Source organism: Chroicocephalus ridibundus, chromosome 3 (assembly GCF_963924245.1).
Source record: "Chroicocephalus ridibundus chromosome 3, bChrRid1.1, whole genome shotgun sequence".
NCBI lineage: Eukaryota > Metazoa > Chordata > Aves > Charadriiformes > Laridae > Chroicocephalus > Chroicocephalus ridibundus.
Window position 1 is genome coordinate 27705152 of NC_086286.1, and position 18732 is coordinate 27723883.

Genomic DNA, 18732 nt, shown 5'->3' on the forward strand with positions numbered 1-18732 from the left:
AGTTAAAGGACATGGTGGAATTTTGAAGTCAGAGAGGATGTGAAAGAAAATACTCATTTCATTTGCTTTGCAAGGTACTTACACCACTGTGAGTGCGAAACAAAGAAACATGGCAGAAGAAGTGGCTTCAGACAGCAGAGCATCATTTAAAAGAACTTCTCTCTAAGGTGAATTAGACCTAATCAAAAATAAATTTGCATTTCCACTGATTTACAGGACTTTGTACAACAACATTACTAAATGGCATGGAGAGATAAAATTGAGGGTCCAGGAGTGTTTTTCCTAAATGCATTACATCTTCTAGATAGCCAGCAGAGAAAATACTTTAGAGAATATTGACCAGAATAAGTCATCCACCCAAGACTGAATGCTGTACAGCAGTCAAAACTAGGCAGCCCTATACAAAATATCATGCTGAATTCTTCTTCTACACAAATATATTCCCCGGTATTTTATCAGGGACCCAATCCTACATCTTTCTACAGCAACCATTCTTAAACTTTTTCTCAAAACAGTGGTGGCCTCATGGTGACTTGGCATGTCCCAAATGCTCATTATTCAGAGGGCTCCTGAATCCACTCTCAGTAGCTTGTTCTGGGAGCAGGTCACATGCATCATGCTCAGGAACTGGGGTACGTGTCTTTCACCACACTACAAACCTAGCCTCATGACAGGGCAACATGTGGCAAAAAGCCTCCCCTGACAGACATTAGCTGGTAACTTTTTGGCACGTGCTCATGAGATGGACATTATCTATGCGTGCTGCATTCGCAACACGTATCATTTATATAGCCATTCTGGGACAGATTAAAGAAAACTTCTACATGAAGTCAGTGATGTTATCAAGCTTGCTTATACTAAAAATACTTTAATAAGTCCCATGTAAGGAAATTAAATTTGCTGCAATTTAAACAAGAGTCCATCTGCATGGACTAAAAAAGAGATTCACAACATTTATTTCTTTTTTGAAATACCCTTCCAGAGAATTGATAATGCAAGCACATGGCAAAATAAGAGCGTATGGTAAAACTGGAGAAGCAGTTGAATATTTCTTATGGGAACATATGCACTGTGGAATAAGACTGTCAAATACTATGGCCAGAGTGACATGAAACATGTACTTGGTACTACAAACTGCAACACTACAGATTACATTATTCTATTTTCATCTGCCTTTCATTTTTAAGGGGTCAAAAATGTACAATTTTTAGAAGAGTTGCCTTTTTCAACGTATAATATTTAATTACTATCTGTTCTACAGATTTCATCCTCACCCACTTAGACCTATCAGCCAACTTATTCATAATAATTTTAAAATAAGATACACAAACTGACCTATTTGTTGTGTTGACGAAATCAAGCAAATTAACTACCACGAATATAACACCTACTCCTGCATTATCTTTGACTGCCTCTCCTAGTGTATGAGACGGGATTAAGTGTGCTTCCTTCGGTTATTAAAGCTCCATGCTTTCAATTTCTTGCAGGGTTTTACTAGAGAAACAATGCTTAAAAGCTAATGCAACGTTGACTCATCTTCATGTCACAAAAACTGAAAGAAATATTCTTTGCAATGGTCTGTTACATAGGGTTTACAAGGATTTTTGGGGGGGAGGGGACTGACAGATAAAATGTTTGTGGGTAAAGTTGCTGTAGTACAGGAGCGGCACAGGTGGTGCCATTATGCATATCAGGAAAATGCTTGGAAAAAACCTCAAATCGCTTGCTGTGGTTCCTTTTACCAGCGCAATTTAAGGATCTGAACTTCAGTTTTCATCCATATTGCATCACAACTGAAGAGTAAGGCCCGAAATTGTTTACTTCTCTACAGAAGCAAATAGAGACCACCCAGTCAACCTTAAACACGCTTCTAAGTGCTTTCTTTTAGAAAACGTTCTTAGATAAATGACCGGCCAAGTCTTCAATGTCTACCCCTGAACCCCGGTAATCACTCCATTACCACAAGAGTGAACACCTCAATGCTTCCCTTGAATCTGGGTCATCCGCAATGCAGCCATTTGCCAAAAATAACGGGCCAGCATAAAAACAAGAGCACGGGTGAAAAGCTGAAAGAGAGCGAGGAGCAGATGGGATGGTGGGAAGGGAAGGGACACATCCTGACTAACAGTTACTGGCTATTTTATCTGTCTGCAGTTAGGCGCACTGAAAATGGAGGGCAGGGTGTGACAGAGCAGCTGGGGGAGCAGATGGAATGGAGGAAAGGCTGAAAATTGTGACAAAGCTCTGCTAAACAGAATGTCAATTTATTTAATTTTTAAAGTGAGCAGTAGAAATGAAGACGGGCTGGGTCCAAGCTGTGGGGCAACTTCTAAAAATGTTCATTAATACACATTGTCAATGGGTAGTAGTGACAAAAGTGTGTTTGGGAGACTGCAGAAACGAAGGGTGGGACTACATGTGTTCATTGACGTTGGTAGAAGTTAAGCTTGAAGAGCAGCAGGAGCAAGGGAGAGGCAGCCGATGAGAGGCTGACATGTCAATATGAAACCTACTCCTGCACTCTGAAGCAGAGGGACAGATGTTGAATAGGAAAAGAGCAGAGACTGTACCACAGAACAGAAGCACAACAAAAATAAAGAATTCTGATTGAACACACATGCTAAATATCCATTTATAAAATAATCCAAAAGAAATCGTGGAATCCCCAGAGCTATAACAGTAACAAGATAAGGAACAGGTCTGCAAACGGAAAGTGAATGAGATGTGCTACCAGATCTCATGCATCAACAACTGCCACACCAAATGGAAGAATAAATTTAATTTCCCAACAACATATACTGTACCCTTCAGCAATCAATGGCAGTCATTCCTGTCTGCTCCGTTCTTTATCTAGCCCTAACCCAGAACCAGTCTCCTTTACTCAGCTTTATTTTTCTGGCATTATATTTTGCTTGTAGTTGTTCCCTCCCTTCTCCCCAAGTTGAACTGTGGCCTGAGGTCAGCTCCTGTTTCTTTTCAAGGTATATACTTTCCTTCCAAAGCAAAGGTAAAAATTAGCTCCTGGGAAGTTCACACATGAAGGCGGGAACTGACAACATTTTTCCAAGAGAAGGATGATGCAAATGACATGTAATTCCCTACATCACTCCTATAAAAAGAGGACCACACAATTAAAAGCAAGCAGCTGTCAGTTAAGATCTATTTTCACAAATAGAACTTGTTTCTGAATTTAGGAATAAATGCTATATATAGTATTTGAGAAGATACTCATCTTCTCTATTGATGTCTTACTAAACATTCCCTCCACAAAACGCTGTCTTGCACTAGCACCAGTTCATTTTTAGATTTTCCAAAAGATCTACATTTATAGCATCTCTCAGCAAACAGCCAACCCTGCCTTCTGTTTGAAGTAAGCCTCCTACCAGCTCCTATGTATGCACTACACTTAGAGATGCATGTGTGAAAGTTTGACATACACAGAAGTAAATTTCTATACTTGCTCTTACACTTACTCTTCGCCCTCAAAGAACCTGCCCAAACATATTTTTTTTAAAAAAGTGGCAGCTTGTGAAAAGTGCAAAATGAACAGCATTGAAATGTACCATCCTCTTTTCGGTTCAATGTTTAAAGCAGGGAATTTAACCAAGTAATGGCAGCGTATATACTCCTATAAATGCGTCTCAGCCCTCAGCAAGGACAGGTCCAGAGAGACACGGACTCTCCTTTGTGTCCAGGTCCTTGACATCCTTAATTTTTGCTCTTCTGGTTCCCATTCTGCCCATTCCAGTTCTCTCAGTTCCCTCATCCACATTTTAACTTTTTTACCTTTTAAATTGTAATCCAATTGGGAAAGGATCTAACTTCACCCATCATTAGTGCTGCATTTTGGTCCTGCCCTTATGGCCCTCCCACATTGCCACTGTGCACCTGTTAACAAATAAATAATACACAGTAATAATCCCCATGGAGACATCTGATAAACACTCTCAGCAAATACAGACCTCACTTTCCCTGTTGCAAGTTTCTGTAGCTCAAGGCACAGCAGAAAGATGAGCGCGACGGTACTTTAACTTGTATTCCTGTAACTGCTGACATCTATTGTCTGGACTAATTTTTGAGGTGAACAAAGAGGGAGGCTGTATTCACGTAACAGTAACAAAGAAGCATGGAACCAGCACCACCCTGCCTTGTTTACACCCCGTATCATTATTTACATGCTTTTCAAACTGTATTATGTCCTGAGGACCAGAAAACTGCCTGGTATCTCCAAAACAGAAGGGGAAGTAAATAATGCTGGTAGGTGGGAGAAACATTTTTTTGTTATGACAACTGAGCAAGGGGCTTCCCAGCTGGCATTGCAGTCTGAAGCAGAGCAGCAATCATCTGGTTAAAGACAGATGGAAAATCACGATAGTTCCTTCACTGCTGACATCAAAAATATTTCTTGCACAGATTTGACAAAAAAAGGATGCTTGTACACAAAATGTAGGAAATGACAGAATGTTATCTCTGAAATCTTACTGCAGCCACTTTTGTCATTCACCATATAAAAGCCTGTATCCTATTGCATATGCCTGTCCCTCACACAAAACAACACCTACTGGATTTTTCAGTCTTTGTTACCGAGTCTGAGGCAAGAAGTTCCCCCAGTAAAGAAAACCAGAGTCAGAGTGCAAGTGTGTGCACGTTTTTAGAAGGGTTCTCAAAATGTTCTGGAATCCACTTCCATGAAGACAAATGAACCCTTACAAGAAGAGGGTGGAGAAGAGAGGGGAAAAAAATAAAATCAACCAAAAGCAGAAAAAAGGCAAGAATTACTTGACTCAGAATTGTTGGCGAAGCTAAAAGTCAGTGGAAAAAACCTAGGATGCATCAGCCAGCCCATATTCACCTTTCACGGTCATTTAGCAGCTCAGTACAAAAGAGCACCTCGATTTCTAGGTACCAAACACAAAGACCAGTTGTCACAAGTCTGCCCCGGCTAACATCCACATCTAGAGAAAGGAGTTTCCATTGATTTTGAGTCAGAGTACACCTACTTTGGGTAGTAGAGACTTCTGGTTAGAACAATGATATGGCTGAACTCAAGGTTAGGGCAGGGGGTGTGGTGCACCACTGGTCTGGGTTTTGACATTGTGAGTGATACCTATATTTCAAAACCCAACGCTGCACTGAAGAGTACGAATCTGATCAAGGGACTTTGTTCAACTACCCCACCTTATATTCTTACAGATTCTCAGAGAATGAAGAGACAAGCCCAACAGAAGTCTACAGGAAGCACATAAAAAGTTTATGAAGAAAGTACCATTGGGAATGCTTGCCACATAATTGAATCACCATGTTGCAATAAAAGCATGTATGAATTACACAAAACCGTTGTTAAAAAAGGAAAGGCCAGACAGGCTCAACATTAGTAAACCAGTGATATAAATACTCTTTCCACCAAATGAAGCAAAATAAAAATCAAAGCCTAATGTGTGCTGAAGAACAGCTGAGAAGGGTCTTTATTTATCACAGAGATCTTATTAAACCTCTAATCTTGCAAGGTGGTCAACGAACATACTTCCCTTGAATAAGTTCCTAGTGTTTGGTCAGATCTTGCCTCAGTCAGCTACAGAAGGAAGCTTCACAGTTATCTCACGGTAGTTTAAAATGAGTTATAATTGCAAAAAGGAATTTTGTCATTAAAGGAGATAGTTATATGTTTGCTCAATGTATACAGGACATGGTTGTGAAATTCACGGGAATCTTTATCTCAGCTAGGCTGAATTTGGGGCCTAACATAGGGCTGAGTAATTACTACAGCAGAACCCAATTGGTTTCTTTGTCCCGCTGACTTTGAATACAGAGGCTCAGCCTACTACCCTGTACTGCCTATGTACATTTGCAAGGGGGAGATTCCAAGTAGTCGAGCTCCTCCTCTTCCTCTTCCTTTCCTTGGCTTTTGGCTCTTACATTGTACTGCTTTGGGTGCTTTTCACGTTCCTCTCCATGAGACAAATCATCTAGCAATAAAATAACCAGAGGAAGTAAAGCTTTCTGCCAGGATAAAACACCAGGTCAGCTCAGCAAAGATTCCTGCAGGAAGGCGTGCAGAGGAGGAAGTGGTGAGACTGCAAGGAAGGGAGGAAAGGGAAATCAAACCTTTCCCTCTTCAATAGCAGAGCGCAGTTAGATCAGCTTAATTCCCTGTTGAACCACAGCCCAGAGGTCAGGCCCATCAGTCAGTAACTTTCCATCCTCCACACCAGCCGTCTGCAGGATCATTGCATAATGCATAACTTATTATGAATAACTGTAGAAATTTTAATGTACCTAGCAGAAGAAACAGGGCAAACCAAATCAAACAGAGAAAAAAAAGGGACAAAACCCCCTTACCACACCCAGCTTTTTGAAAGATATCTAAAATTCTGTTCTGTGCAAAGCTGAGGATGCCAATTGTCATTGATCATGTCTCTGGTACCCAAAACAATAGTGATATTTTAACTACAGAGACAAATGTATGGAGTTCATTCTTCTGGGGGGAAAAATCTAGCACACTAACCAAATCTAATCTAACGCACTAATGAAAAACACGGATATCATACAAAATATTTCCCCTTTTGTAAAAGGGGGGTGGGAAGGCAATTACAGTGTATTGAAACGGACTTAATTAGTGCTCCTCATTACAGCCATAAATGAAAATGTTGAAATCAAAGTATTTTATGCTTTAAAAAAACAAAAACACTTGCAAGGATAGTACAAATTACTTTCAAATAATCACGCTTAAAATTAGTTGGATTCTCAAATTGAATTGTTTATGGTGTATTTCATTTCTTACTGAATAAAGATAGAAATAAGATCTTAAACTAGAAATTCATCATAAGATGATTTTTAGAAGAGAGATCTTTATGTCTCTATTTAAAAAATTCTTACTAGACTGACTGACATGTTTTCACTTTACGAAAGAACTAAGAAGATAAATGTTCCTGTTTCAATTGAGATTGAAACATTAATTTTAACAATCTACCAATTTTACCTCCTTTGCTACGTCTCTTCTTTTGGATAATTTCCAAATATTTCTTTTGTAAAAATCTATTGATGTAAAGATGTTGCCACCTATTCTAAGGCTTAAATCATTCTAAATCTATTTTTATACCAAGACCTAATTTCTTGTCTAGATCTATATCTTGTTTCCCTTAAGGAAAAAGGAGAAGGAAATAAATTTAAATCATTGGAAGAATGATAGCCATTAGCATTTTCTTTCAGAAGTCTGACGTTATTTATTAAAAAGTCAATACAAATTCTGTCATTGGTTTCAAACAAATTACTACTGGAATCTCTGTTCATCTGTAAGAAATAAATATAGAATCAGTGAAATAGAGCACTACTTTGCTTAGTACAGGTCTAAATATCTCCTGAAAAAGTAAAGAAAAAAAACCAACCACAAAAAAACCCCGAACTGATAAAAATATAATGAAACTTCTCCAGTTTAATACAAACTTCACCGATTTGCCCTAGCTTATGATGCATAGCCTTTACTGTTGTTTCATATACACCGTTTTAATGAAAAGACAGTATTACTTAATTGAGCTCTAATTTACTGATATGTAACAAGTAACCTCTAGGGGAAAAAAAAGATACTTAGATAACTTCTCACAACACAACTCACTGAAACATGAAAGTTCAGAGCAGTGTAAGCTGAACAATATATAAGAAGGAGTATCAGGAAATCAGGAAGCCAGGCACTGGTATGCAACCAGTACAAATGAAAATTTTCAGATCCAATTTTACGGGTCAGGAAGTTTACTGTTTTCAGTAAATAATGGTATATATGCTGATTTAACTTCTTATGAATAATTCCCATGCTTCTTTATTCATTCTAGTTCAATATGCCTGAGATGACATTTAAAACCTGTCAGACTGCTACAAAAGCGTTATTTACCCATATTGTGCTAGGTTTCAACTGCTGAGATTTAAACTACCATAAAACATGAATAAATATAGGGTCCAATTCTTTTTATATATATTTTTTGTCAGTACAGGTATTCAGTGAAGGACAAGACTCAAATGGGCTTTATTTAGATTTCTAAATGTTTCTTTCGCAAGAGAATTGAGACAATATAGTGGGGATAAAAGGGAAATAGTTTTGATATTTGTTTATTCTAATATTTGGTATTTGTCATTCTTTGTTATCAATTCAATTTTAAAAACAGAGCAGAATTAAAATTCTATTTATTCTTCAATATTTTTTAAAATATATTTTATTAGTTAAACACCTCCCGCTCAACTAAATTATGTAACGCAACTTTAGCAACAATATATGAGGAGGCTTGGTAAATAGAATGGTTTAAAAAAAAAAAAAAAGCAGCAGCATAAACCTGTGCTTTTTATTTTTTCAGAAACTCATCTGCTATTCTGGGGACAAAAATAAACTTTCCTTTTCAAAAATAGCCTTCAAGAGCCAACACAGCAAGTGAGTGAAGCACAAGAATGCAAAGGATTTCAGCTTGTCAACAGAAGAAATTTAAGTGAAAAACCCATCCCCCAGAACGAGGTTCTCAACGCCACGGTGACTAGGCTTGCAGCACACCTCTCGCTGAGCCAGGATTATGGGAATGCTTCCAAAAGCCAGATTACAAGGGACAAAAAGGAAATTTATACAAGCCATTAGGGAATTTGCAGTTCATTTTAAATGTGGTACTTAGAGAATGTCGTGTCACTCCACCCCTTGATAAGGAAGGGTCAAAGTCCAACTACTCATCTGCTCCTCAGTCTCAGCGTTCAAGAAAATGGGAGCGTGTTAGAAAAGTGAGGAGAGCGCAATGAGGGGTAGTTTGCAAAGACTGTCGCTCATGTTGTTCTAGAGAAACCTTCGAGGTAGAAGGCAAAGCACGACTCAGCCACCACCAAATGCAGCAAGATCTGCCCAATGCACTAATTTAGATGCCAAAACTATTCATATTAAAAATGCTGGCTTCAGATATATTTCAGGGAAAGATGTGCAAGTGTCTTCTAAGGAAGGTCTGCAGCCTTGTTTCCAAACAGACATGCAAAACAAGGGAGACATGGAAGACATTGGACAGGCCTTTAAAAACACTGGATGAAAACAAAGGGGAGGAATGGGGTAAAATGCAATTGGTTCATTGTCAGAGAGCCAGCATTACTGCCAGCATAGCTTAACTATAATTAGAACGATGTGTTAGAAATTAATCCAACACATATAGCCCCACTCTCATAATGCCACGTCCTTATAATTTCTATGGTATTTAGGCACTAATTTCTATGGTATTTAGGCACTTAATTCCTTAAGAGTTCTTTTAAAGTTTCTAATACAGTAACATCAAATACAAAAAGCCCCTACACTTATATTTCCTCATACAGCTGGATGTCTAAAAAACTATGTTGTCTTCCAGTCCAGAGAAAAATGTATGCAGCTGGTCAGATGGTGAAGCTCGGTTTCACCCCAGAGGGAGGATTAATGGATCTGATAAATTCATTCTCTAGGAAGGAAAAAAGCTGCTTCTAGACTGTCACTGAATTTGCAGTGATGGACAGTTGGATGATATAAGGTAGCACGGGCTGTTACTGGCTACTAAATTACTTAGCTGTATCAGCTGCCACACATGGAATGCCACAACAGTGAAAACTGAAATGGGTGGAATGGAGAACAAGCATAATTACGTGAACATCAGGACTTCATCAGGCTGCAGAGCGAGCCACCACCACCACATTATATAGGAGCAGGAATTCTGCGCACTTATCACTACTAAGGAAGCAAGACATAGGAATTATAGGGTTTCATAGTGAGCAAACCTGCAGACTAAAATCACAATCAAAATTAAAATAGGGCTTTTTGCATATGATTGCATGTCAAAGATAATTTCGTCCTTTGGAAATGACAGCATGTAGGTCAAAAGTATAAGTAAAGTGAAAATATCAGAGGTCTTCAAAGCAAAACAGTATTTTCTTTACTTGGCTCTTTAGTGGCATGAGATTTCCCAGTGTAAGCTTGTTCCCAGATGCAAGCAGCTGCTACACACGCATTTGTCCAGGAAACACATGGTTAGAAATATACACTCCTCATTTTAGTGAAGATGAATATTTTAAGGACATCCTGAGCGAAATCAGAATACAAATGTTAAAACTAGCTTCTGTTCATCCATATACAATGTGACAAGCAGTTGCTTACTCTAGGACTGCAGAGGCAGCTTTTAAGACCATGCATATTTCAGTTTTGCTTTGCTGATACTTTGCAAAATTCTGGTTATGTGGCTTATCTCAAATACTGGAGGGTGGGCAAGGGAATGCTAACTCTTTTATCTGTTATCCATGACTTTCAATCTAGATTAAACCAAACTAGTAAGCAGGAAACTTCAGATGAGCATGGAGCCATGAAACAAGAACATGAAGTGAAGAGAGATTCAACTTACAATTAAATCTTGAATAAGTGAAATAGAAAGTATCCTCTTGACACCATTTTCCACAATTACTCCAAGCCAATTAAGCGCACCCCAGTACCACAGATAACTCTGTCCTCCATGCCAGTAGCTTACAAAGGCAAAAGTAAGGGCTGTGGAAAAGAGTGTTCCCAGCAGACTGGACTGAGATCCTCCCATCGGAACATAAATGTACCTGTAGGTGAAATGACAGATAAGCAACATTATTGGAGATTTCATAGAAATCTCAGAAAAACACCTACTACAGAACAAAACTGTTATTTTGTGACATAAAAAAAAAATAAATTGAATAATTACCTGACATTCTCTATTTACAGAGCTTGCCCTAGTTTCTGCAAAGCTGTAGACCACTTCATGAAATATGTGCATATAACATTTGGCAAAGAGACAATTTTGTGGTCACGGGAACTCTGCTTTAGGCAAATGTATAGCATAAACAATATTCTCAAAACTGCAAAATGCTAATGTTCGGGTTTTTTAAATTGCAGTAGTTGTAAGACAGCTTACATACACAGAAATTACATGTCCTCTTCACGTGAATTTAAATAATAAGACCCTTTAAAAAATTTAAAACATTATATAAAGTCATATATATCATATATAGTCATAACCCACAGAATGTTTTCCACTTGTCAGAAATGTAGACACATGCAAACATGTTTCACTTTTAAAAGCTTGTTATTTCTTTCTTTTTACATCTTTCATTAAATATTATATGAACTGAAAAGATTTCCTATCTGGTTCTCCTACCATACACTCAGGATCATGTCTGCCTAATGACCTTCAGAGCACATGTACCAAAAAAACCCCAAAACTTATACGAAGCACCCTGCATGCAACTATATTCTGTATTTAAACTGAATCCAGGAGTCAGAATCTTAGTCTTTAATTGATGCTTATAAGTGTCCAGAAAGCAGTGCTTGTTTGTAAAAATACCAGAAGCAATGGGATTCTGAAAGCTGGCACTCTTTTCTGGGTCACTCCACTTCCTCCTGCCTAGAGAGCTACATCCACTCCTGGCATTTTCCAAGTAAGGCCCGGCCACTGGCCAGCCTTTATCTGAAAAAGTCACATATTTCTGTCAACACTTCGAAGAAGCTCATCAGGTAACAGAGTCACCATCCAACTCATCGGTAGGGGCGAGGAGATACGGTATATGAGAACTGCTGGTGACAGTTCTCCTCAGCTGTCATTCCTTCGGCATGACGCACTCTACTCATACTTGAGACTATTCCTACTTGCTAAGATAATTAGAGGAAATTTTTTGCAGTAAAATTTTTATCTCTGGTTATTTGTTTTTATATTCAGAGATAATTAGTAGCTTAAAAAAATTAAAGGGGAAATTCACATAGTGCTTTATTCCTAATCTTAGGAAGTAAGAGAATACAGTAACGGTGTAAAATAAAGCAATAAGAGTAATGAAAAGGTAAACACAGAAGTCATTAAAAATACAACTGTCAAACACACCAAATTCTCTCTAAGCATAACATCAATACAACTTTTTACTTCAACCTGCTACAGGGAACATCTGACTACATTTATAGTGATTTTCAGTATAAATGTGCTTTTTACTTAGAAAATAATTAGAAATTAAGATCAATAGTTTTTATTTATGTTGTGTTTTTCTTCTCTCTCCCCTTCCTATGTTTTTCTCGGGTCTAGTCTTTTCTCTTCACATATATAAAGAAACAGGGTGGCAATAATAGACAGTTGCAATCGCAATCAATTAGTCTAACAGCAGAGAGGTACTCAGCAGTCTGTAACCAGGGGGATGCCCTGCAGGGCTCTGGCATGGAGGGTGAAGAAAGCAGAGCCACAGACCCCCTGCTTCAGACAAACTCCTTCCACGCAAAGGACTACAGAAACAAAAGACCAACGCAGTCCATTCTCTCTTAGGACATACCTTCCCAACACCTTCCCTCTCCTTTTTAAAGGCTGACTGTTCTATTTTTTAGGCAGGGCCCGTGGTCATTAGTGGTTCCCCCGGCAAGCTGGCTGGAGGAGGGCTGGCAGCCCCGTTCCGCAGCAGAGAAACCCCAGCCCTGAGGAGCAGAACCTTGGTGCCCCTGCGAGCACAGCACCACCTCCTTTGGCAGAGCTTCACCCCAAGGAACCTGACACAGGACACTGCCTGTCCCAGCAAAGCTTGCTCTCTGCCGTATGTTTACTGAAACACAGCATTTAAAAGTAACCCAGACAGCGTCGAAGAGACGCATCTCTGTGACGGAGACCTTACTCTAAGCCCTCAGGAAACTATTCTGCTGACCTCATAGGGTCCTGGGTTAAATCTACGCCACAAAAGGTGGCTTTTAGTGCAGAAGTCGCTCCAGGTTTCCAAACAGGCCCTTTCCCTGCACCGAGACAGAGCTGTTGTGCAGGCACCAGCCATCTTGTCCTCACAGGCAGCCTCTGCTGGCACTGGCACGGCCAGGGACGGCCTGGCAGCACCAGCTTCTGCATTTGCAGTGGAAGCTCAGTTTAAGTTGGTCTGAATGTCTTTCAGATTACTGTGCAGAGAAAAATAGGCTATTTTCTGATTTTTGATGTCCAACAACAGCAGCTAGGTAATTGAGCAGCAATAACTCATAATTCTGATGAATCTTCAAGGCTAGTGAAGTTTCAGCTCCTTGTAAGGCCCACAGCAATTGTGCAACTGAAAATTCGCTTGCGCTAACTTTACGAAGACCTGTCTGAAGAGAGTCTGCTTCCTTGCCTGCAGAGAAATGCAAAGCAGAAAGTAATGCCTCTCTCCTTCCCTGCTAGCTGCCATAAGGAAATAGAACGGTGGCGGCTGCCATTTTTTGTCACAAGGGCACTAACCCCCCTCAGCCCCTGTGGTCTTGCCTTCCCTTGTCAGGGCATTCCCACTGGCAATTTTAAAGTAGGTATAAAGGGCTGATGGATGTTGAGTCATTTCTCTCAAGCAGCATGAAGAGCAGTATGTATGGTTCCTGTGCTTTTTATGCAGAAAAAATTGTGAAAAATCCATTATTACTTCACAGAAAACATCAGGAAAAAAAAATAATAATATCTTTGCTACCTCATCACCCACGCACATCATGTCCATGCCATGTTCTTGTGCTCACGCTCTTACGTTGTCAGGCCTGCGTACCAGCAATAGGCAACGCAGCGTGCAGCCAGGGCCAGCCCCTGGCTCCCTGACAGCCACTTTGTGCTCTCTGATACAGCCAAAATTGTCTTGCGAAAGAACGACCGCAAGAGCCCTTGTTGTTACAAAAATGCATTTTGCTTATTTTTGAGCATCATGGTAGTTTAGAATCTAATTTCTCAATACGTTCCCCATGTGTTCACACAGAAAATGCTCATTTGACTACAGAAAGCTACGTTTACAATAGTGTGAGGAAGAATAAACCAGTGAATAGTATTAAGCAAGAAGACAGAAGAAACATGTTACTTCTGTATTATCATTTATGACACAACACATGCTTTGAAACTAAGGATTTGTTGTGGTTTAAACCCAGCCAACAGCTAAGCCCCACACAGCCCCTCACTCACTCCCCCCTGGCGGGATGGGGAAGAAAAGGAGTCTCTTACAGTACATCTGGGAAGTTTTTCTGTCCTCCTGTTCACTAACAAAATCCATGAGGAGGGAAGAAGGGAGAGAGAGAGAGATTAACGGGCAATGGCTACTACGATTTGATGTCTTATATATATATATATATCTGCATGCTTCCCAAATTTTTCCTCCTTACCAATACTAGCTTCCATCCATCCTACAGTCCTTCTGTCCTGCAATTGTAAACTCAGGGTTTACACAAACAGAGAGGTTGCTGTAGAGCACGTTGATCTGCTGCGCCATATGCAGAATAGCATTACATAAATATCTCATTTTAAGCTTCCACACAGTTTTTAAGACTATTTCCATCTCTAATCACAGAAAATCCACGGAGAAGCTCAAAACCCCCAGTTCAGAGACTACTAGCACATAAAAGTAATCATGGTTCCTCCTGGCAGAATAACACAACTCAAAAGAACACCCTCGTAGCAGAATTTCTTAACAGCTCATAAGCAGATTACACATTTACTGTAGATGTGCAAGGAAGGCAGATTTAGCTGAAAAACGTGGTGCCAACGTGCAATAACTTCATCTTAATTCACATACTCATAGAAAAAGAAAACTCAACAGTTATTTGGTGGTCAATGAGCCAAAGACAGACAAATGAAGGAATGCAATGAAGTATTTTACAAAAAGAAAAGGATGTTAAGGCAAGTAGATTTGAGGATAGTAATTGGTCATGTTCCTCCAGGTTATTTTAGAGGGATGGGTAATGCTGGTCCCACTTGAGATCCATAAAAATTACAGACAGGAAGATTAGTCCTGTGGAAGATGCTTAGTATCAAAAAATGCGGGCTAGGTGAGTATTTAAAAATAAAAGATCAACTTAGGGGATCAAAAGTCAATCCCTGCCAAAACTTCAAAGGTGAAATTTGAAGGTGAAAGAACCGAGAGGATTTCCAGGCAGGCTGTCAAAGAAGAACTCGTGAATGCCACAGGGCAGGCTTTGCCAACTATTCCTAGACCGGCTAGAACTCTCTAAATGACAACAAGGAAAGGCACTTCACCTTGTCAGAAGAAAAAGTTGTGCATATTAGATGGAGAGAAGAGAAGGGGGAAGAGAACTCCATGTAGATTAAATATCTCAAAACATCTGGGAGGCATTTGAGGCAAATAAATACAAATAAATATTGAGAGAATGTTACACAGTAAAAATTATTTGAACACACACCTGACACAACTAAACATACATTCTTAAGTCTTCCCCTCCCAAGGCAAAGATGCTGTCAGTCTTTACCACATTTCCATAGACTCTGTTTCAATTTCAAACTAAAACTTACATGCTATAAAACTGGTTACTTTCAAAAACAAAGCTTAAGTATGTATGTGTCTTCTAAATAACCAAGCGCCTTACTTTTAGTTCCACTTACAGTAGCTTAAATCAGCTTATCGACAGCCAGGAAGCTGTTCCATTTACACAACTTATCTTAATTTTAACTCACTAAGTGAACATTGGAGAATCGGATAAAATATGTAAATGGTACCATTTAAATCCCTAAAGTAATGCAAACACAAGAATAATAGCTGAGGTATTTAAAAGTGACATTTACTTACAGAGAAATCCAATAACCATTTTGTTAGTTTTCTTGAAGTGGTAATCTACAGAATGCTCATAAGAGATCTGACAATCATTCCCTTGGAAAACACATTGTTTTCTTTTACTTTATAAAGTTCTTATTCTGATAACTTTAGAAAACCACTAAAAGGAGCACGGGCAACCAGTTAAGAATCACTCTGAAGGGCTTTTATTCCTTGAGGCCTCAATACACTGCTCTTACTTCCACATGCATGTAATTTTAAACATATTTCTACCTTGAAGTAAGTGCAAGTAAAGCACCTGTTTAAATGCTATTCTGTCCAGGGGATTTCTTCAACATGTGCTTCAATTTCTTTCTGAAGTAAGACCATACTGCAAGATGCATGCTATCCATGATTTTTCTTCCCCTCTCCTTAGCTCTTGGTCTTGGAATGTCTTATCCAGAACCACGTAAGATGTAAAGTTTTAAAAAAATGTTAATTTGCTTGTAATGGCAAACTTCTTGTAAATATAATTACTTTAAGAGCTTTTTGTGTTTTATTTAGAGAATATTTGATGTTCAAAATTCCAAGGCCTCTCTGAATTTCAAAGCATTCAAGGGCTACCCATAGTGTTTTGAGTCAGACAGTTACATAGCCAACACAGTAAAAGTTAAAAAAGCAGTAATAATGTCTTCTATCTTACAACCTGACAACAGAAATTGCTTGAGGTTCTCTACAGTGATGGTGTCCATTTGTGGACATATATACAAAGTTTAACTCGGACAGCGTTACACCTGGAGAATTTGACCCTTTAAGTCAATAAAAAGTTCTTCATCATTACTTATGAAATCAATGCTCAATGTGAGCCTGAACAATTTTGAGGATAAATAGCCACAAGTTACCATTCATTTTGCTTCTTAATCATTGCAAGGATTGTCACCACAAAACAGATTTGATTGAAATGAAAAACAGGGCAGGACATAGGGTGAGAACTAGAAGGGAATTCCCTCTAGAACTGGGGTTGGGCTTCCTTAATTTATTTGTTTTTAATCCCTTGTTTTCTTTTTGTGTCCTTAGACCATTGATTTCAAACTTTTTGTCTACTGCATAACAAAAAGATTTCAGGCCCAGTTCTGAAAATTCTTACTTCTGGGTGAGCTCTTACAATTCCTGTTTTGTCAGTTTAAGCTTTCACTGACTTGGACGGAGCTACACAGAGTGCATACACAAAGCACACCTGTAAGTCTTTGCAGGACTGGGTCCACATTAATAAATCTTTTTTCAATCACAGAAACATCTCCTGTAAATGAGACTTTGAAGGCTGAGTCCCATATATTTGCACCTGAAATACAAAAAGAAAAAAAAACAAAAAACCAGAGGTATTTAGAATACCATTTGGCAAAATTTCCATTAGGAGAGGTAAACCTTGTTCTGACTGCAAAACTCAATTTTTTTAGATGGTCTAATAATTTTGCTGGGCTGTCAGCAAAGCTTTTTAAGCTCTTTAAGATTCTCTCACCTCACCAGCTTAATGTGATGTTTAGATAGACCTTGACAAATGCAGACCCTTTAAAATATTTAAGCTAATGTTGGCTCCAGGCAAGCCTTGTTAAATTATCACAAAAATGTTTAATGAGAAATTAAGTCCATTTGGGTTACAAAGCATTAATGAGAATATTCATATGCAAGAATACTCGGCTTTACAAATATGACCTGAATTTTGGTTCACTTTCCAGTTATTAGCATGTTTCCCAGCTAAGACTGAGTGTGCAGTTTCCTACTGAAAAAACTGAAAAGTGTGGAATGTATTTTTCTTCACTTGCATTCAACACCAAAAATTATCCATGTCAAGTCCATATGTCAAAGGGCAGATAGGTGGGGAATATTGAAAAAATCATTTTGAATTCACTCTTCCAAGGAAGCTCATGTTTTCAAAGAGATTCATTTATTTCAAATTAAATTTTAATCTAAATCATAATATTTCCTTTTAATAGAAAAAGTTTCATTACCGATGGACTGGTGTGCTTAGTTTTCTCCCAGCCACACCTAGGAAAGAAAGCAACCCTGCCTACCACCTGTTTGCAGTCAAACGCAAAACTACCAGTCATCTACCTTTGATCGCAATGGAAATGGGAGAGGTTCCAGATGACCAAAGAGGCAAAAGACCGGCTAAATCACTAAGTCCAAACCAGGACCCCAACTTTTTTGCTGACAGTAGGAGCCTATATGTTATTATCAAAACAGCCCAGAGTTAAGTGCCTGCAGCTCAGCCACTGAGCAGGAGGGGCCTGTGTCCCCAGCTGGCCGATGGAGCTGGGAAGCAGGCGCCTCCTTCCATGCAGAGTTTGCAGAGCTCCCTGAAGACTTTATGAACTTAACCCCCCCTCAGGGACCCAGTTCATTCCTGATACTCATAATACACCTACCATGTGCTGATAATATCTATGCTCAGCACGAAGCACAGCAACCAGGCTTACTCCTTTGAAAAACCTGGCTGGAGGAGGGATCTATTAATAGCACTGTCACTCTTTACTTATAAAATGGTCGAGGTCAGGCTCTTTGCCAGGGAGACCAACATATCTTGTCTCCCAGAGGAGTGCTCCAGCTGTCTGTTACCAGGCTGCCACCAGGCAGAAAAGAAAATGAGATTCAGAGAGTGAATATGCAAAAAAACCCAAGTCTGTGGTTAGAGCGTTACCCAGAGAGACGCAGAGATCCCAGTCCTGCTTTCTGCACCAGGAATTGCTCACTGTGCCCTAAAGAATCATTAAACAAAATGCACAAGCAACACCATGAACAAAAAAATTAATTTTTTCCCCCTCTTTTTTTTTTCACTTCTCCTGACTCTTGCATTGGAGGGCCCAGCTCAAAAACCAGAGCTCTGCAAATCTGCACCAGAGGCTCAATGGGCGTAATTTTCCCACACAAATAAATCCTTTGCAGTACATCTCTTCCCTTGCCATCTCCCCTCTCATCATAAGTGTGCATTCACAACAGCACATTTTACAGTAGTTTTCAACTACAGCTAAAGCAACAGAGACCAATCCTTCCTGTGTGTGTGTCTGTACATATCCAACTCTTTGTGGTTGAGTAGTGAAAAACTATTAAGTACGTGTCATTTTTTGCTTTGACCGTGCCAAGAATAAAGTACTACATTTTCTCCCCCCTCTCAGAAAGCCACTTTAAATTCCATATGTGTAAGCACAAGCTATTTAGCCATCCTGCTAATCTTAGTAT

At 39.2% G+C, this 18732-nt stretch overlaps 1 protein-coding gene across 2 annotated transcripts in view; it reads right to left on the reverse strand.

Moving 5' to 3' along the window:
• The window catches only part of HHAT (hedgehog acyltransferase), a 158292-nt gene that overhangs the window by 72347 nt on the left and 67213 nt on the right, over positions 1-18732 (reverse strand). For both annotated transcript variants that reach the window (XM_063328532.1, XM_063328531.1), the window contains one exon: positions 10374-10575. In XM_063328532.1, coding sequence (XP_063184602.1) covers positions 10374-10575 — 202 coding nt within the window. The remainder of the gene's footprint in view (positions 1-10373; positions 10576-18732) is intronic.